General features: G+C 45.5%; 3 protein-coding genes across 3 annotated transcripts; 2 read left to right on the top strand and 1 right to left on the bottom strand.

Moving 5' to 3' along the window:
* Positions 1-1,775: 1,775 nt before the first annotated feature.
* LOC307231947 (DNA repair protein RAD52 homolog) lies at positions 1,776-4,716 on the bottom strand. The gene is made up of 9 exons (XM_080002824.1): positions 4,623-4,716; positions 4,181-4,248; positions 3,872-4,003; positions 3,682-3,813; positions 3,252-3,595; positions 2,585-2,781; positions 2,366-2,464; positions 2,010-2,264; positions 1,776-1,928 (listed from the first exon to the last, which is right to left on the bottom strand). The coding sequence occupies exons 1-9, from the start codon at positions 4,669-4,671 to the stop codon at positions 1,873-1,875; spliced, it is 1,332 nt and encodes a 443-aa protein (XP_079858950.1). The 5' UTR covers positions 4,672-4,716; the 3' UTR covers positions 1,776-1,872.
* A 5,022-nt stretch (positions 4,717-9,738) lies between these two features.
* prr5a (proline rich 5a (renal)) lies at positions 9,739-17,647 on the top strand. The gene is made up of 11 exons (XM_080002714.1): positions 9,739-9,847; positions 11,547-11,674; positions 13,187-13,312; positions 13,576-13,656; positions 14,342-14,390; positions 14,699-14,756; positions 14,883-14,974; positions 15,074-15,214; positions 15,562-15,697; positions 16,090-16,368; positions 16,522-17,647. Exons 2-11 carry the CDS (start codon positions 11,547-11,549, stop codon positions 16,812-16,814), a joined length of 1,383 nt encoding a protein of 460 aa, XP_079858840.1. The 5' UTR covers positions 9,739-9,847; the 3' UTR covers positions 16,815-17,647.
* A 216-nt stretch (positions 17,648-17,863) lies between these two features.
* Positions 17,864-20,422, top strand: LOC307231126 (transmembrane protein 60-like). The gene is made up of 2 exons (XM_080001705.1): positions 17,864-18,004; positions 18,828-20,422. The coding sequence occupies exon 2, from the start codon at positions 18,879-18,881 to the stop codon at positions 19,281-19,283; it is 405 nt and encodes a 134-aa protein (XP_079857831.1). The 5' UTR covers positions 17,864-18,004; positions 18,828-18,878; the 3' UTR covers positions 19,284-20,422.
* Positions 20,423-20,608: the final 186 nt, after the last annotated feature.

Raw genomic sequence — 20,608 nt, 5'->3', positions numbered from 1 at the left:
TTGAATGTTTTTTCAACGTTTCTTCCATGGGCGGCGCTTTGTTTTGACAAGACTGAGGTGGTGATGTAGTCAAGGAATGCAATATTAACATTACAGTGTGCGCTGACATAGGATTGTGTTCGGCCCTCTTATCTCTCCTCACATGAGAATCTCACATTTAAAACTGAGATGATTGCTCATCGCAACTTACTAGAATAAATAAATAGATTTGAATATGAACACCCTATGGATGCATGTTTTCAAATTGAACAAAGAAGCCCCTTTCCTCACTCGTGTTGCCATGCGCTCACATCGCCCTTTTTAAGGAATCCGAGCAGGGCCACCCAACCCAACAGCAGAACCACGAAAGAACAAGTTAATCCCCCCTGTCTTAAATTAATTGAAAATGTGTCTGAGGAGAGCGACTTGAAAGGCTGCAGTCCAACAGTCAAAACCCAATTTGACTGAGCTTGAACAGTTGTCGTACAAGGGGACAGTGTTTATTGCCCAACCTAGGTGTGCAATGTTGGCAGAGACCTTTCCAACCTGACTCATCGCTGCGACTCAAACAAAAGGCATTTCGCCCAAAATGATCCAGACGCCATACACGTACGCAAACACGTACAGGTACAAACAGGATGTTCTCAGAGGGAAGTGGCCACAGAGCTTAGAGTGTCATCAGCAGGTTGCAACAGATACAGAGAGGCATAGACGTGGATGTCTTTTGGCCACATCCCACACTGATGAGCGCTTCATTGTGAAGTGCCCTGCGGAACTGGATGACGAATGCCACTCAACTCCAGGCACATTTAAGGGAGGTGAGGGGCACCCAAGTGTCACATCAGACCATTTGAAACTGTTTCCATCAGCGTGGTCTGCGTGGGTACCTGACCACACCACCAGGCACAGCCATCATCGTCTTGCACGGGCCAGGGAGCATTGACGCTGGACGAGGGACCAGTGGCCTCAGTGCTGTTCTCTGATGAAAGTCGATTCACGTTGAGCAGAAATGAGGCCGCCAACCATGTTGGAGACGTCAAGGAGGGCGCTATGCATCAGCCACTGTTGTCACCAGACGAGCCTTTGGTGGTGGTGTTACAGTGTGGGCAGGTGTGTCTAGTCAATACAGAACTGCCCTACACTTTGTGAATGGTACAGTGACAAGCCCATACTACCTGAATAACATCATTAATCCAGTCATTGTGCCTCTGCATGAACAACACAGGCCTCATTTCATCTTCATGGACGACAATGCTCCAGCTCATTGAGGTGGCATCATTAGGGAACGGCTGCTGGAGACCGGGGCACCTCAAATGGAGTGGCCTGCACTTTCTCCAGACCTGAATCCCATAGAAAACCTATGGGATCAGCTGAGTCGCCGTGTAGAGGCTTGTAGCTCTGTACCCCAGAACCTCAATGACCTGAGGGCCGCCCTTCAAGAAGAGTGGGGTGCCAGGCCTCAGCAGACAATAAGTCGACTTGTTCATCTCAAACAATCAATTGTTTGAGATGAGGAAATCACCATTGCATGCTTCTACTTAAATGCCCTACTTTCATGATATAATATCACTGTAGCATGAACCTTTTACATTTTCCATAAATGTCACCCGAAAGCCAAATATCCCTAACTTTTTGTGAGTAGTATATATGGACAAACTCCTCATTCCACATCTGGTTACATTGTGAAATGCTCTAAAATCTGCATAAAAGAAAGAGAAAAAACAACAAAACCAAAAACACTTCACTCAATTTATTTTTGCAAAACATTTGACACAGAGCAACACAGGGAATTAAAACTCACTAGTATTTACATAAATACATATTGACAAATATATTGAAAAAAAACCCAAAAACCTAAAATGTTTTCAGGGGACAGAAGCACAGTATTGTTTGTCAAGTGTCCAGCTTGCGTTTTTTCATATATTGTCTGTGCGAACTGAACGACTCACCTGTAAAAAGACGAGGGAAACAAGTTAGCGGAAGATATGTCATTAAATAGGTTCCCACATGAACGCACAAAGGGCTCTCACCGGGCCGCCCCTGGTGCTGGGTTCCGTACTGGAGCTGCTGGTCCTGTGCTTGGTAACTGCATGTTGTATTGCTGGGCGTGGGTTTCCCCGGGGGCCCCCTAGCATGAGCCGGGCCCCTCTGAGGGGTCTGACTACGCGTCTGCATCTGGTGATTACTGGGGGTGCTGGGCCTCGGGCCCCTGCAGGTCTGCTCCCCCTCGGGGGCGTTCAGATCCTCAATTCCATCCAGGGTGAAATCCCAAAGCTCTGGGTCATCTGGGGGAAAGAAGAAGAGGGGAGACAGGAGTGGAAGCCATTTTCATTATTGGTGTCACAGGGTGCTTTGAGCCCCCTGGTGGCATGGAAGAGTAACAAACCTGCTAAATACTCCTCCTTACTGGGGGGCTCCCTCCTCAGCCTGGGGGTACACTGGCCTAAGACAGTTTCTTCCTCCTTGCCAGGAGGGCCTGCATGACCTTGACAAGGAGAGCATCCAAATGAGGGTTCCAAACAGGACACCAATGGACTCTTGCGTATACCCGGTTATCTCAGGATACGTAGCAGTATGATCGCCATTGCTCCAGGGGCGCGGTTACCCTCGCTGGGCTGCTGCCCGATCGCAGTCTCTCTATCTTCCGGCTTGAACCCGGACGGGGCCCGATCCTGCCGCAGCTTCTTGGCTTCCATCTCCTGGCGGAACTTCTGCTGCAGCTGCTGCTGCCTCAGCTTCCTCAGCTGTTTGGGGTCTGTGTTGGGGTCGGCCAGGGTGGCGTCCAGGGGGTCTCGCGTATGCCTCACATGGAGAGAGGAGTATAGAAACTTATATGAAGGAAGTAGAAATCGAAAAATGAGTCAAAAAAACAAACAAAAAAAACAGAACGGAGGATGAGATTCGACACGATCGCCATCCTCAACGACCCACCCCACCCGACTGTTACAAGTTGGGAAGAACCTTTATACGTGTTCCCTTCATCACCAATGCAACATAAAATGACCCCAGAGATACCAACACTTCATCCCGTTTCCTTCAATTCATAATAAACGTACTTATAGTATATCTACTGTTGTGTAGCTGTTCGATTGTAAATCGAGTGTTCTGCCTTAACCTTCCATTTCACTCCTTCCTTACATCTGGTGCTGAAATAGCACACTTCCACACTGGGGTCTAGTTAAGTACACCAATCGAGTGTAATTTATTTTTAAATGCAGAAAGAAAATACAGTCCCACAATTGAACCATGCAAACGTGGGCGCCGCCATTTACCCGACGTTGTCCTCGGCCATCGCCGGTGCGCGGCCCGCGTCGGGAGTGTGAAACGCCGGGGCTTTGTCGTCGGCCGCGCCCCTCTGACCCCCCGACCCGTTCAGGTAGAGGACTCTGGGCTCCAGCGGGGCCCTGGTGGAGGGCTGGTCCCTGGCGGAGGGCTGGTCCCTGGCGGAGGGCTGGTCCCTGGCGGAGGGCTGGTCCCTGGCGGAGGGCTGGTCCCTGGCGGAGGGCTGGTCCCTGGCGGAGGGCTGGTCCCTGGACAGGCCGGAGAGCCGGGCCCTCTCTACCAGGGGCTCGCCCTCCAAGCGCTTGGTCTGCGCCAGGTCCAAGGGAGGAGGAGGCTGAGCGGGAGGAGGAGGAGGAGGAGGAGGAGGCTGTGAAACCACTCCTCCGAAACGCCACGTGACGGATAAAGAGCGGATCTCACCTGTTTGGGGATCTTGTTAATTGCCACGAGATAGTCCTTATTGTGGATGCAGTTTCCCAGGGCGTTGCCAAAGCATCTGAACGACAGGGATGACGTCATGCCGTTATGCAACGCAGAAAGCAGTTTGCCAACCTGCCTTTCGGGAGAGCGTGTGTTTGAGGATCTGTCTCGGGGTGTTATGAAACAAAACGGCGCTCCAGTACTTAAGTGCTCTCTTCATTCCATCGGTGACGGCCTCTTTCCTGGCCTTCTCCAGCGCCAGCGCTTTGGACTTGAGGCCCTCGCTCACGCCGTAGCCCACGTCTTCGTGGAACGCTCCGTCCTGGAAGCAAAAAAGCACTCGCCGCTAAAAGGGGTCCGAGTGGAGATTTATCGACGGCACGTCATCCGTCACCACGGCCGCACGAGTTAACACACTTCCAGAGCGCGGGTCCCCCTCTCTCCCTCTCTCTCCCTCTCTCTCTCCTCTTTCATCAAATGAATTGATATTATGACAAACCTTGAGCTGAACTTTGACAAATGCGCTGACTCCCACATAGAACTTTCCATTGATGAGGTCCACGAAGTCTGTGAAGGCAAAACACAGGCCTTGAAATTAGGATTCGACGCTGACCATGGCTGGATGAGATATCGTTATAATACTGATATTGGGCGTAATGTTGTCGAATGTTGTCTTCCAGGCTGCTTTACAGTAAATTACAGACATTTTCTGAACTCCATAGTAGCTGTAAATGCCTCTACTTGCTTGGTCATAATAACCACATTTCCATCTCTCCAATATTTATTCTGTGTAGATATAGGAGTATAATAGTCGTCCTCAAAATGTGGTCTAATTCTCGATATTGAATTTTTTTGTATTCATTATTATTATTATTATTTTCTAAACATGATATTTGATTTTGTCAACACCACCCTCCCACCCACCAGCAGATGGTTCATACCGACGTTCTGTTGAGAAATGGAGTGAGACCAGCCGTTGTAGCCAAACATCTCGTTGGCCAAGCTGACGACGCGGTGCCCCTCGATGTAGCACACCTGTCAAATTTCAGATTATCGTTCAAATCGGGGGGAAAACATCCAAGTGTTATTATACTGACGTGGGCCGGTGAAGGACGTTTCAACCTTTTGGCCTCCTCCAGCCACTCTGGTGCTGATGTACTCTGGTCCCAGCTTCTGCTGCAGAGCAGCCTGAACGGCTCGGTACTCCCCTGCCGTGTATTTGTACTGGAAACACAAGCATCTTAGTGGAAAACACTCTTTCTATAAATGATAATATACATTTTTACCCTGAAATCTATTGAACACAAATACCTTCACATGGTAACATGCTACACGGAGAATAATCCCCTCTTCATATGAGAAATAGGACACGCCTGTGTACTTTAAACTGCTGAGCTTTAACTTTACATGGTTAAAGGATATTTAAAAAATATATATTTCTCAAATATCTCCGTTGGCTGCTGCTGCTGGATGTGTATGTATATGCACTACTCACAAAAAGTTAGGGATATTTGGCTTTTGGGTGACATTTATGGAAAATGTAAAAGGTTCATGCTACAGTGATATTATATCGTGAAAGTAGGGCAACAAAAGCCAACAACAGTGGTGGGTTTACCACAACAAAAAATGTCAATGTCTCAATAACTTGTCATGTGGCCTTGAGCATCAATTACAGCTTGACAACGACATCTCATGCTGTTCATAAGTCGACTTATTGTCTGCTGAGGCCTGGCACCCCACTCTTCTTGAAGGGCGGCCCTCAGGTCATTGAGGTTCTGGGGTACAGAGCTACGAGCCTCTACACGGCAACTCGGCTGATCCCATAGGTTTTCTATGGGATTCAGGTCTGGAGAAAGTGCAGGCCACTCCATTTGAGGTGCCCCGGTCTCCAGCAGCCGTTCCCTAATGATGCCACCTCGATGAGCTGGAGCATTGTCCTCCATGAAGATGAAATGAGGCCTGTGTTGTTCATGCAGGGGCACAATGACTGGATTAATGATGTTATTCAGGTAGTATGGGCTTGTCACTGTACCATTCACAAAGTGTAGGGCAGTTCTGTATTGACTAGACACACCTGCCCTCACTGTAACACCACCACCACCAAAGGCTCGTCTGGTGACAACAGTGGCTGATGCATAGCGCCCTCCTTGACGTCTCCAACATGGTTGGCGGCCATCATTTCTGCTCAACGTGAATCGACTTTCATCAGAGAACAGCACTGAGGCCACTGGTCCCTCGTCCAGCGTCAATGCTCCCTGGCCCGTGCAAGACGATGATGGCTGTGCCTGGTGGTGTGGTCAGGTACCCACGCAGACCACGCTGATGGAAACAGTTTCAAATGGTCTGATGTGACACTTGGGTGCCCCTCACCTCCCTTAAATGTGCCTGGAGTTGAGTGGCATTCATCATCCGGTTCCGCAGGGCACTGTTCACAATGAAGTGCTCATCAGTGTGGGATGTGGCCAAAGGACGTCCACTTCTATGCCTTTCTTTGACTCTTCCAGTCTCTGTATCTCTGTTGCAACCTGCTGATGACACTCTGTGATACTCTAAGCTCAGTGGCCACTTCCCTCTGAGAACATCCTGTTAGAAGCCTTGCAATGGCGAGGTACTGTTGATCAATTGTTAGGTGTCGTCTTGGTCTCATGATGTCAAAATGTGAACAGCATGATGAAGAGGACTGTTTAAATACCAATTCTAATTGAACCAGGAGATGTATTGGTCGATTCATGGATCAAACACCTGTTGTGAATTTTGCCGTTCAGCCCTTTGTTAGAGAACAGCAAGTTGTGCAGAAAGTACTGAAACATTGAACAGTTGGACATGTGCATTCAAAAGTTTAGAGAAGGTCAAATTAAGTTCACCTGTAAAGGTTATAGTGCAGTTTAGGTTCATCCTGAAATTTCACCCAAAAGCCGAATATCCCTCACTTTTTGTGAGTAGTGTGTGTGTGTGTGTGTGTGTGTGTGTATATATATATATATATATATAAACTTTAGAATGCATAATTTTTTATTTTTCCCTGACTAAAATGATACTTAAAATAGTAGTAGTAGCAGCGGTGGTAGTCGTGGTTGTAATAGTCGTGGTGGTGGTGGAAGTAGTAGTGGTGGTGGTGGTAGTAGTAGTAGTAGTAGTAGTAGTAGTAGTAGTAGTAATAGTGGTGGTGGTAGTAGTAGTAGTAGTAGTAGTAGTAGTAGTAGTAATAATAATAGAGGTAATGGTAGTAGTAGTGGTGGTAGTGGTAGTAGTCGTAGTACTAGTAGTAGCGGTAGTGGTACTAGTATTAGTAGTGGTAGTAGTGGAGCTAATAGTGGTAGTAGTAGAAGTACTAGTAGTAGTGGCAGTGGTAGTAGTAGTAGTAATAATAATAATAATAGTAGTAGTGGTAATAGTATTAGGAGTACTGGTAGTAGTGGTACTACTACTAGTAGTAGTAGTGGTGGTGGTGGTGGTGGTGGTGGTGCTAGTAGTAGTAGTAGTGGTAGTAGTAACAGCAATCGGTTTAGGGCGTTTCATTCACCTTCCCAAAACACGTCGCAGGCTCGGTGCTCTTCTCCACGGTGTCATGGTGCATAACTGCTGCTGCTGCTGCTTCTTCCTCGGTTTCAAACCAAAGCAGAACGCCATGTTACAGTTACAGTTACATTCCAAGCAGAGCACCGGACGCCATGACACAGAGTCCGATGTAAACAAAGTGGTGAAGAAGCACATGTGGCGCTGAAACTCAGCAACTACCTGAATGACTGCACCGTGTCGCGCCATCCTACCCGCTTAATTTAATACCTTTAAACACGCGTCCACCCTACCCGCTTGATTTAATAACTTTAAACACGCGTCCATCTTACCTGCTTGATTTAATAACCTTGAACACACGTGTTTGGTTTGTCGTCCCAGACTCTTGCACAAGAACGAATCTCCCGCTTCGCTCGGAGCGGGCGGCGGGCTCTGGCCACAGTGAAGTCAGCTTCACGTTCGATTGATCAACGCGGAAGAACAATTTCAACGCGGTGATTTCATACACTTGATTTCGATGGATTTTAACTGTTTGATAGAAATTCAAGACCCTCAATACTTATGCCTTCGCTCTCTCACGTAGCCTCGATTTTTATTTTTATTTTTTACATTCTGTAATACTGTTTACGAAATATGAATCTCTGTTGTGGTATTTTTATTTTATTAGATTTGACCTGTGGAATTAAACATTGACAACACGTATCAATTATAGATATAATAGAATAGAATAACTGTCGATTTATAATAAATGCAGCTTCTGAGCGATATATATGAAATAATATTCGTTTAGTTGCTGTGGGCCCCTGCAATCCCCTCGTTGGTCCCCAGGGGGCCGGGAACGCCCGTCGCAGACGATCCAATATGAGGCGAACTTTACTACGGATATGAACGGTATGGTTTCCGTCCCGGAGCCGGAAGAAGAACAGTGTGTGTCACGTTTTTGAAATTTAATGGAACAAAACGTGGACGTATCGGGCTAAAAACCAATTACTGTGGAACTGCGAACGTCTAACCATACACGAGACAAGTGCTGTAGCATTACAATAATATATTAGTATTATTATCAATATTATTATTATTATTATTTATCATCATCATTATTATTATTATTATTATTATTATTATTATTATTATTATTATTATTATTATTATTATTATTATTATAACAACAATAACAACAACAACAACAACAACAACAAAAATAATAATAACTACAACAAAAATAATAATAATGAAAACTATGTTAATAATAAATCCGTTTAAATAAAACACCTCATGTAAACGTGTAGCGCATGCGCTCATCCTCGATATGAGATTAGCACTTTTTTTGAGTAGTATTAAGTGTATTCCTTTATTATGAATATTCTGCTATTTCAGCTCTTTAAAATGTAATATTTTATTATACAACTAACATTGACCTAAGGTGCTAATCGCAAAACCAGCTACCAATGTAACGTGCGGCTGCATTCCAGTTCCTGTTTTCGAAAGCAGTGAAAAATGTCGACACGCCTAATAACACAAGATCAACTTGGCAGCAAAACCAGGGGAGTAATTAACTCCCAAACCCCACAATGTTGAAAAGAGGCCTCGGTTGTGCCTTGTCCACAAAAGAAGAAAAATATAAATACCCTTTCAAATATTATAAGAAAAATGTAAATACACTTTTACATTTAGAAATGAACGAAATAAATACATTCGAATATAAACGTTTGAAATGTACGTACGTTTTTGTTTTTTTTTGTTTTTTTTTTGTGACATCAAAAAACAAAGCATTATCAAGCCTACACGCTATATATCTAGATGGTATATTAATTGTATTTGAGCATACACCGAATGCAGAACGTATTCGGTGGATGCTAAGCCGTTACACCTATTTAATGACGTTACATAATAATAATAATAATAATAATAATAATAATAATAATAATAATAATAATAATAATAATAATAATAATAATGATAATAATAATAACAATAATACGATCGTGTATATTCTCATTCATAATAAAATCACAAACCTGGTGGCGAACGATCACGCATGTCTTGCTCATGAATGTGCGACTCAAGATTCAAGATTTTTATTTGTCACATACATATACATACTTCCATACATATATGCAGTGAAATGTAATAAATGTGTTCATATCAAATCAACCATGCGGCTCCTGCGTATAACCCACAGAGAAACGCAGACGTTTATGTTTTGTTTTTTTATTTATTGAAATACAAAACAATAACAAGCACGCCGACACTCAGACGAGCCACAACGAACCGTCGCCCCCCCTCCTCGGGCCCTTCCGCGGAGCGGCGCGTTCTCCGGGCAAGGACACCGCGACGCGCGCGCACGTGCGCTCGCAGACGGCGGACGCCGGCGCGCGGGGACGCTCGGGGCCGCGCGTGCTCCTTGCATCGCGTCAAAACAACGCGGGGGCGAGCGCGCGGCGCGTGCTCCATGAATGACTCCACGAGCCCCCGCATCCTTCGTCCCTCCACCCCGGCGCGTGGGGGCTCTTTTTGTGTTGTTGTTGTTGTTGTTGTTGTTTTTGTTGTTGTTTGGTTTGGGAGTCCACGGTGATGCTGGCGTAAACACGGGGGGATCGTTATAGCCACTTGATAATCCCGCTCCACCCGGAATAACACCGTCACGACGGTGAGTGCGCGACGCGTGTTACTTCGTGAGCGATGTGTTGATATTATCGCGCCGTCCGTGGACTTTGGACACGTGTTTGGGCTGACGTGTGTGTGTTTAGCTCCGCGGTGTGTACATACTGTGTACATGTCGTCCAGCGGCGTGTACACAGAGATAAAGAAGAAATGAGAGGGTGGGAAAAAAAAAAAAAAAAAAAGCCTCCACGTACGCACGGCGCGACGGGGCTGCACGTTACGCACCGTGGGGTGTTTCTCTGCTGAGACGATTCGTATCTCGTGGAAAACAAACACGGTTTTGTTGATTCACGGGGAGTGTCGGTGTGGCTTCAGGCGTTACGGTCGCAAGTGGATCGGTGTGTGTGCGTGCGTGCGTGCGTGCGTGTGTGTGTGTGTGCGCGCGCGTGTGGACACAGAAGATGCCTCAGAACAAGAACAAAAGGAGAAGAATGCCCAGACTGGCGTGGCATTACTGGCAGACATTGTGTACTCTCTCTCTCTCGCTCTCGGTCTCCCTTTCCCTCTCTCTCACACACACACACACACACACGTACACACACACGCGCGCGCGCGCGCACACACGTATGCGTCTGTGTATCGGTGTTTTCTCGTGTGTTTCAGACAGAGGGAAGCGATCGGGTGTGATAGGTCGTGTAGTGTGGGTCTCCGCCGACGAGGATTCCACGCATTAGTTGATCGCGGGTTCTTCCCGCAGCAGGGCTCCGGGTCGCCGGGTGTCGGTGCGGTCGGACCGCCCGCCTCTTTGTCTCCGGGTGTCAAAGAAACCCAGACTGTAGTTCCCCCTCGTCGCCAGCTGTGGGCGCCCTTCTGGGGCGAAAACAAGGAGACACCCAAACACTACTCCAGCGCTGTAGTATGTCGTGTTCCAAGGTGGGGGGGGGGGGTCGCGTCGCAGCTACGCGGTCTTTTTAGGGAGGGTGGATCGCATCGGTTCCCGTTTTCTCTCTGATGCAAGACACGACAAGCGCGCACAACAGTGACACACACACACACACACACGCACGCACAAAACCTCCAACACCCTCGACACAGTGTAGAGCTACACCATGCAGCAGGAGGGCGGGGCGGTGTCACCACCTTTCTGCTGCTTGGACCTGAACCCCTGCGAAGCTTCGTTTATCATACATTCTGTTTTTATTTATTTATTATTATTATTATCCCCCCCCCCCCCATCACACACCGTCCAAGCCTTCACTATTCTGTACTTTTGCCTCACATTAGTGGAAGCTTCTTGCCCATTAATTGCACTAGGATTGCTCCCGTGACATATGATGGACGAACAGATCAAAGTTTTATTGCACACCATGCGCTATCAGACATTTTGACATACAAACTCAAACGCACTTAAGTTATGACGCGTTTGTTTATTCATTGGATTTCACACACGTTTAAAATCACGACATGGCGACACCGGACCCCCTGAATTATCTGTGTTTTGATGTTTGGTTGTAATTATTGTGCAGTGTGCGTTATTTTGTGTGCTTTTATCACATTGTATGAGGGTGTAAGTATTTTCATAAACTGGCTCCAGTGCCAATTTCCTCTCGGGAACAATGAGGCTTTTGAGCTGTGGGTTGCGTGGTTGATGCATGGTCTGTTCCGACACAGAAACTGTTGTCGTCGTGGTTGTTTTCACCATCTTCCCCCGTGGAACGCGCCTGATTCGCCCCTCTCGCTGACAGATGCTTGATGGACTTCGCCGGAGACATGGCTCTCGCCCTTCCCCCCGACCCCTGTCACTTAACTTCACCACCTTCTCGGCACCTCCCCCCAGCCCCGACATGGACGGCAGCGACCATCCAATCAGAAGGTAAGGATCACTTCAGGGGATTAACATTTCAAAATCGGGCAAACCAGAGAGGCCATGAAATATTCATCGGTATGTGTAATGACCCAGGCATCTCCCGTCCTCAGAGATTTCATTACCTAGCAGAGTATTCCAGTAACCTAACGATAATCATGCCCTGCTATATTTGATCCACTTCTTTAATTGTGTGCGTGTTCTGTTTTGTGTGTGTGTGTGTGTGTGTGTGTGTGTGTGTGTGTGTGTGTGTGTGTGTGTGTGTGTGTGTGTGTGTGTCTGTGTGTCTGTGTGTGTGTGTGTGTGCTTGTAAATTCTTATTGTTTTGTGTTTTTCTTTTTTTGTATTTATGTGTATGTGGGTGTTGAAAGGGTCTATTGTTTATTGTCTTGCTGTTGCAGTGGGATTCTGGGCCATGTGGAATTGAACACTTTGCTTTTGTCGATGCCCAGAGGTCTGTTTTCGCACCGACCGCAACCATTAATATTTTGGATAGGCACACAGTTGGATTTCACAGAGCAGCACTTGTCATCTGTTTACAAATGTGGTATAAAGACGGGTGTGAGTGTGTAAAAGTCAGATGGAGAGAGTAATTACAGGGAGTATTTACTGTATTTACAAAAAATGGCTTACCTTGACCACATTGCAATTGATAATCAACATTTTAAAATGTCTTCAATTAAAGTAAATTATTTTAACATGATCATATTTTTCTAAATACACCCAGCCAGGGTGTATTTCAAAGAGGGGACCCCTCAGGGGTCCCCACTTTGAAAATCAATGCATTACACCACTTATGAGCAGCTGTGTTAAAAACGCTTGAACAGGAAAATCTTTATTTATTGTCCCATATTGTGTCAGTGCTTCCTGTCCCTGTTTTCCTTCTCGAAACGCCAAACTACTTCCTCCTCCTCAGCCTTCTCAACAACGTCTTGGCTGCATCACTCTGCTGTGCATCTGTGTTGTGCATAGTGATTTGTTGTCTGTCAATGGCGTTATTGTATTTTTATTTCTAAGTCAGAGCAGGGTTCGGAGGGAGGAAGGGTGCCCGGCATCAGTGGATATTCCATTGTTTTGTCTTTTCTTCCGAGACCCACCTCTCGGCTCCGCTCCAACCATCGCTCTTTCGGCCGCCGCCCCTCACTCTGTTCCACTCCTCTCTCCCTGTCACTGGCTTCACACTGTACTCTAACAGTGCTTTATCTCTCTTTCATCCTCACTCTCTTTTCTCAACTGCCTCAAGCGCGTGCGCACACACACACACACACACACACACACACACACACACACACACACACACTCCCACGCAACACCACGCCTCTCCTGTTCTCCTCTCCCCTCTGGCGTTCTTCTTGTGTTACTCGTCTGCGTCTGTATACAGTATGACGCTGCCTAGCCTGACCTCCTTTCTACTGTGCAGTATTTAGTGCATACTCTCTCTCTCGCTCTCTCTCTCTCTCTCTCTCTCTCTCTCTCGCTCTCTCTCGCTCTCTTCCCTCTGGCTTTCCTCTCCGTCATGAGAACTCTGCACAGGTTGAAGTTGATGAGTTCTCCCAGCTTGAGCGAGCTGGGGAAGAGCGAGAAAGGTACATCAGAGGAGCGGGGAGAGAAGCAGAAGAGAGCGGGAGCCAACGCCACCTGGAACAGGTACAGCAACAAAAAACAAAATTTGTGGAAGAATCGTTTTTTTATGTATACGGCTAATATAATTTACGTGTATATTTGTTCTGGGCAGTTTGCTTTCTTTTTATTGTAGAGAGAGACGGGAAATGGGGGGCAGATAGCAAATGACCACAGGCGGGATTCAAACCCCAGTCACTGCAGCTGTTTTGCCTGTATAGTACACATGCTCATCCAGCTGAGCCACCAGAACGCCGATGTGTATGTTTATTATGTTGTGGGCTCCGTAGCATCCACAACGCTGTCATCGCCGTCTTCCAGAAGAAAGGTCTCGCAGACAACGAACTCTACGTCCTCAATGAAGGTGTCCGGTGCGTAGAACAAGTTGAAGAAGCACACACGCACACACACACACACACACACACACACACATACGTATATCAACGCACGCTTTGTATGAAGAAACATGAAATATTCCTTTTTTTTTTTTTTTTTTGGACCGTCAACGTCATTCCTCGCTAAAATAAGCATGATCGTAGGCAGACATGACTGAACGTCTCTTCCCTTCTGAATGAGGTTGTTTGTATACGCCTGCTTATGGGAACGGAGTCATGTGGTGGCATCAGATATGACATTATCTTTCTAGACCAAACATTAGACCCGTGCCTTCCACCCTTCCATCGCATAAACCCTTATTATGGCTTAGCAAATAGATTACCACACACGTGACCGTCAGAGATGTATATGAGTAGTATGTGTTTATTCACCTTCTGCTACGAGATACAAGATACGGATGCTGTGGTAAGGAGTTCATTCTCTCCTTTTTTCTGTCGGTGGTTATTCCTGTAATGACATATTTATAACTGATGAGCTATTTTCAGCCATTCAGGCTGTTTAGCTAGATGAACCAGTTGCAGGGTGTCTGCGAGCACGGTCGCTCAGTTGTTGAGTGGGACGTTGTTTGTAAGTAGTTGTTTGATGCTGCTTATCTCAGCGTCAGTCCCATTGTGATGAGGTCAAAAAAGTAAAGTGATTATCTTATCTCCGTCTTCTCAGGCATCTTCTGAAGACCGAGCTCGGGTCGTTCTTCACTGAGTACCTCCAGGTAACTAAGAACTTTTGATAAGAGGTGATGTAAGATTTGCCTTGTCACCAAAACTGCCTGAGATATAACAGAGAAAACGATATGTCATGACATCCAATTGGGACTATCTGTGATTATATAGTTTAAAGATTTTAAAATATATTATTTTATAGTTAAACGTGTGTGACCAAGTTTTTAAAGGTAGTTATTGCATAAATAAATAAATAAAATAAAATAAAATAAATAATAAATATTTGATATAAATTATGAATTAAAACGTTGCTAAATAATAAAACCTTCTTGTCTTTTCTCCTCCCTGTGCCTCACAGAACCAGCTGCTGACTAAAGGCATGGTCATTCTTCGGGACAAAATAAGGTTCTATGAAGGTATGACTCGTAGGCTGCTGAATCAGAATGACAACAGAATAACAAAGCAGTTCATGATAACATATCACGTCACGCGTAATCGGCCACTTCTCGGGTTTGGACGTGTTTTGATGTGATCGGGTGCAGGCCAGAAGCTGCTCGACTCCCTGGCAGAGACTTGGGACTTCTTCTTCTGTGACGTTCTCTCCATGCTGCAGGCCATCTTCCACCCAGTCCAGGTAAACCCCTCCCTCCGTGACCCCGGTATTCATTTACCCCGAGGCTGAACCTGCCTGAATGAGACAAACCTCGAGCTGCCATTCCTCCTCCCTCTCCAGGGTAAGGAGCCCTCCGTGAGACAACTGGCCTTGCTTCACTTCCGCAACACCATAGTCCTTAGTGTGAAACTAGACGATGCCCTGTCTCGACCTCGGGCCCGCGTGCCCCCCTCTGTTACACAGATGCTGCTCATTCTACAGGTAGGCCCCGTGTTGTCTCACCCCACTCCCTGTATCCCCACCTCCTTCCCACCCTCCCCTAAGTAGGTCGTATACTACAAAGGAGTGTGGGAGAAAGAACCATGGGTGGAGCATTACTGTTAAAAATACTCTAAAAACTGTGAATATGAATATGAGAATAGTTCACTCCTGGGGCACACACACACACACACACACACAAACACATCACTGCACACAAACTCAAAACACTTGTCTTTTTATTTGCTTCTTTTTCAGAACACGTGTTTTTTGTACTAGCTCGACTCGCTCAACCTTTATCTGATTGAATCACGACCTCATTCACACCGGTCTCCGCTTCCTCCCTGCAGGGGGTCCATGAGTCTCGCGGTGCCAATGAGGACTACTTGAGACTAGAGTCTCTGGTACAAAAGGTGGTGTCTCCCTACCTGGGTACCCATGGACTGTACTCTGGCGATGGAAGCGAGGCACAGTGCTGTGTGCTGGGTGAGACGGCCAACCGTGCCTGTGCGAGACGAAAGACAGAGACATGGGGTTGTATGCTGTTCTCAGGCTACATACAACAGACTGCTGATCAAAGTGGCTCAAATTTGACATAAAAGAGATTTTCGTAAAGAGAAAATATTCCTTGCTGTGGAATGCTGGTTGGTTTTATTTATCCCATCTGTAGTATTTCATATACATGTCATCCACGCGGCTGGTTTCAGAAAGGGTTTTGTCCATAATTCCATAAGATACATGTCACTTAAACAAAACTGTAAATCATCATTAAGCTTTTCATTGTGAATATAAAATCTGTATCAATATTAATGTTTTAATACACCCTTTAATTCAATAGAAGTAATCACTTTTCTTTGCATGATACTCCTGTCCTACAGAGGAGCGCTTGCAGTGGTGCTGGCCCAAGTCTGTGGATCAGTCATCCAAAAACCCAGTGGTCCGGTCAAAAAGCTACAACATCCCTCTCCTGCTGACTCCGGTGGCTGAATATGACCCAGATGCGAGCTCTGTTGGAAGCGGAGGCATCCGGCGCCACTCCGCCTGTGAGATCATATCTTGCTTGGAAGAACAAGGACTGACCTATGCTGAGCGAGCCACTGGGTCGGACTTGTCCGGCTCCTCCTCCAACAGGCTGTGTGTGGGCGCTCAGTTCAATGGTACGGCGCCGATTTATCATAAAGCATTGAGACACACGTGAACATTTGAGCGTCTTACTCCTTTGTGCACATACAGGCGCTATACTGGCGTTTAACACCAGTGGGTTTAACGAGAGTTACCGTACCAATTCTCACAAACCACTTCCCCCACAGGGATCTTACAAGGAGGAGCCGGCGCCATTGAACTCCACTCCCTCCACTCGGAGTCCGCGCCCATCCTTGCCCTCCGCTCCTCAGGACCCCTCCACGGAACCGAGGCCACCACGACGCTCACGGATCTCAGCAAGGCGGCCTCCACACCGCCCAGTGGATCGTCAAGCCCCGAAACCATAATCGGACAAGTTTTGGAGTCCGCAGACTCGGACTCAGACGGCATATTCATTGATTTCCCTCCCCAGTCGCCGGGGCTGGGGTACAGTCGGGAGAGCAAGCAGAGCATTGTTTAAATTGAGGTTTAAAGGGACAGTTGAACAGCTGGATCGGCATCCGCATGGCCTCAGATATTCAAGAATAAGCAAAAGGCGATGTGACAACTCGGTTTTGCGAAAAGTGTTCCCCAGGGAACACAGATCCTATGGCCAGGTACACGCTGCTTCTACTAAGGAGAAGCCTCTTTCTTAACCAACCATTTATATAGAATCACAAGCTTAGCTTATTTGAATATACCTGCCTTGTTGCATTTTCTTTTTTGTTCTTTTTTGACTTTTTGCTAAATGTGTGTCAAATTTCACCACGGATGGATTGTTTTCCATTCTGCTGTGTAATTGACAACAACACCGGAACACGGTGTTGTGCTCTCACTTTAATGCTGTCTTATAAAAATGTGGACTGTTAACGTTTTTTTAAATATATTTTTTTTATTTCCAGTGCTTATCAGTCTTCTTAGGGCAAACATGAATGTGATGACTGATGTGTTGATCTGTTAGTCTGTGTTGTCTAAATATAACAGACATTTGGGAAAAGATGATTGTTTATTGTTTACATTGAACAAAGAAAGGAACATTTTGCTGGTTGTCATCTCAAACACTGTACTTTGTGGCACCAGTACATTGTAAATAAAAGTGTGTCGTATTATTTTCAGAACGACTTGATATTGTGAAGTGAGCTTTTGACCTTAAATTAATTAAAACTTTGGTAAGGGCTTTTAACCGAAGCTTTTAAAATGCTGTTTTGCCTCACATGTTTTGTACTTAACTTTTTTGACAATCTGTGATATCCAAGAAGTTTTATCTGAGGTTGTAATTTTTATTGATTTGTAATACTGGTACATTAAAAATTTACATTAAAACACATTACGGCCAGTCTCTCTTTTTGAAGCAAGCAAGTTGACTGACACAATTTCTTTTGTAATAATCGTGATAATTTCGCGATTAAAAGAAAATAAACGCTCATCATATTCATTATGAAAAGACTTAAAATGTGACAATTGTCAATGGACTCGTGCTTTTATTTTGAAAGGGTCGCCGGAAGTCGAGTTGTAGCAACTTCGCACAACATTGGCTCGGGTGGATTTTTTTGTTTTTTTTTGGGGGGCAAAAAGAAAGAAAAAAGGAACGAAGCCGAACGCTCCCTGTTCGCCGGACGGCTCGTTATTCGGTCCCTGTCGAACGACTCGCTCGACCGTCCCTCGGACTTGGTATGACGACACATATTCCACTGTTTCACTTTGTTCCGGCGGTGTTTGTTGTCTAGTTAGCTAGCGTTAGCCTCGGGTACTCCAGTGGCAAGCTAACGCGAGTTACGAGTGACGTCATCCATATGACGACCACAGCGACTATATTGAACTGAAAGTGGTGAGTAGCCGTTGGCTTTACGCTTAATGGTAACTTAAAGGACTTTTTCAACTATGACCTTAACGTCGTATTTGTACTGGGGGTCATTGACAGTGGTGGAAGAAGAAGAAGAAGAAGAAGAAGTACTCAGACCTTTAACTGAAGTAAAAGCCCCCTGACACAGTTGGCCCGGGAGAAGTGACAGTACCACATTTACATTCAGACTTAAATATAAGTAATGATTACTTACCCACTGAACGCTTTTTTTTCCCCTAGCAGATGAGTGCACATGCATATATATCCTGATGACTTACAAATAAAGACTGTCAGTGGTGTCATAGAAATGTATAAAGATATGGCCCTCATCAATCATCGATGACCAACCCTCAATCAGAAGCTTGATAGATTCAGCCCCTGCTTTTTGATATACATGAATTTAAACATGAATATAAATCAGTAGCTAAAATATAGATAATTGTCTTTAAATGTCGCGAAGTGAAAGTCGAAGGTCTCCTCAACGGAATATACCGAAGTGCAGTAATGTCCATGTACATTCCACCACTCGTCATTCGGTGTTATGGCTTGATATGGTCGGCGGCGTCACTGTGTCTGTTTTACGCTTCATTACAGCTCATGCTTCACCTTGTCCCTTCTAATTACATCGTTACATTTCTGCATAATTTCCAGGCAGAGTTGATTCTTGAATGTGGATATTGGCTCGCTGACAGTCTGCTGTAGATGAAAATGTCCCTGGTCCAGCGTGTGCTCCTCTCTTGGATATTCAGCCTCATCTTCCTCATTATGCTGGTCCTCAAGCTGGACTCAAAGATTCAGTGGAGCTGGTTCCTGATCTTCCTCCCTGTCTGGACCTTTGACACCATCCTCATCCTCCTGCTCGTGGTGAAAATGGCAGGCCGCTGTAAGCACGCCTACAACGCGCGGGACGGACAGCAGAACATGAGGCGCAGCATCTGGTACCTAATGGCCCTTCTGCTGAAGCTGGGCTTCTGTCTGTCCCTGTGTTCCCGTTTAGAGAAGCTCATGGATATTTGGCTCAGTGTGGTGTGTATTCCTCTCTGGGCCCTGCTGGTAGGGGCATTAGTAGAACTGGGTTACAGCGTGTTTCACTACAGGAGGGACTGAACTGGGAGAAAGGAAAAGATTGGACTGTGATGATCTTCTGCTTCCACAGCTTTTCCAACCCCCTTAACATATGAGCTGAACAAGCGAGATGGGAATTTTGAAACTCCACAAAATAGCTTTAAAGAAATGGAGGCTTTTGGACGCATAGGGGCCTTTCGCTGTGGAAGCATGGCTGCAACTTGATGCAGTACTGACTTCAGAAGAAATATATACGAGAGCCAACTATTTTCACACGCTAGTCTGTAAATTGTCATTGTTTTGTTGCTGTCTCTAACGGATAAGGATCTGTTCTGTCATGTGTGACTGGGTTCAACTTTGAAAAACATGGCAGACCAACTAGGCACGACTTCCTTCTTCCTGTCACGCTAGTCTCACAAGAGGCGTAAAAACTCATGCTGTATTCCAGAGAATAGGCAGAAGTACATGACTTTACCAACGTTTGTAGTTTGACAAAATGTGTGATGCTGTTTTATTTCATGTTTTCTTATCACTTATTTATATGAATATTTTTTTGTAAATCTATGTTGTGCTTCTTTGAGACCTTCTCATAAATCTGCTCATTGGAATGTCCGAAAACACCATTTACACATTAGTTGACAGACTGTGTGCCTTCTTAGCATTTCCATACCTGGTTTAGTTGAATGATGCACCTAAAGGGGGTAAACGGTATTAGCTGAACACCTTCACCTTGCTGAACTACATACATACTGTTTATGTAGCTCATGAGAATTGTGATCACGTTCGATCTCAAACAGTGGACAACTGGATGAGACAGGTTCAAACTGTAATGACAGTCAGTCTCTGCCCCAACTAGTGCCCTTGTTCAGAACCCACCAGCTGCTGGAAAACAGAGCTGTGCCCTGATAGGATCTGGAGAAGGGATAGAGTGGGGGTTGAAACACAATATAAATGATGTAATTTCAGTGTCAATAAAGAATCAAATTATCAGGTTCAATAGAGATGATACTTTGTTTCCTATATAGGATTCATGTCATCATGGTAGTGCGCCATTAGTGGGGGACATTTGACATTGACAGCAATTTCTACTTTTGGCTTGTACAAGGATAATGATTTTACAAAATGTCCATTTGAGTTAATCCTATAGCTAAATGATAATAGATTTGTCAGGTGGCAGAAATTCCAGAGACAAAAGTACACAGTGAACAACAGCAAACTGCAATGACAAGTAATGAGGCTGCACAAGACATAAATTGATCAAGAAGAAAAATGTGTGGCAAACACAGTTCATATTCTGAACCATTTATTGAGAGGTTCTGATCGGAGTATAAATCACACTACCAAGTCTAACCTTAGGAAATAAAATG

The sequence above is a fragment of the Zeus faber genome (assembly GCF_960531495.2).
Source record: "Zeus faber genome assembly, chromosome: 6".
Classification (NCBI taxonomy): Eukaryota; Metazoa; Chordata; class Actinopteri; order Zeiformes; family Zeidae; genus Zeus; species Zeus faber.
Note: the sequence above shows the minus strand (reverse complement) of the source record. Positions and strands in the feature narration are given on the sequence as shown.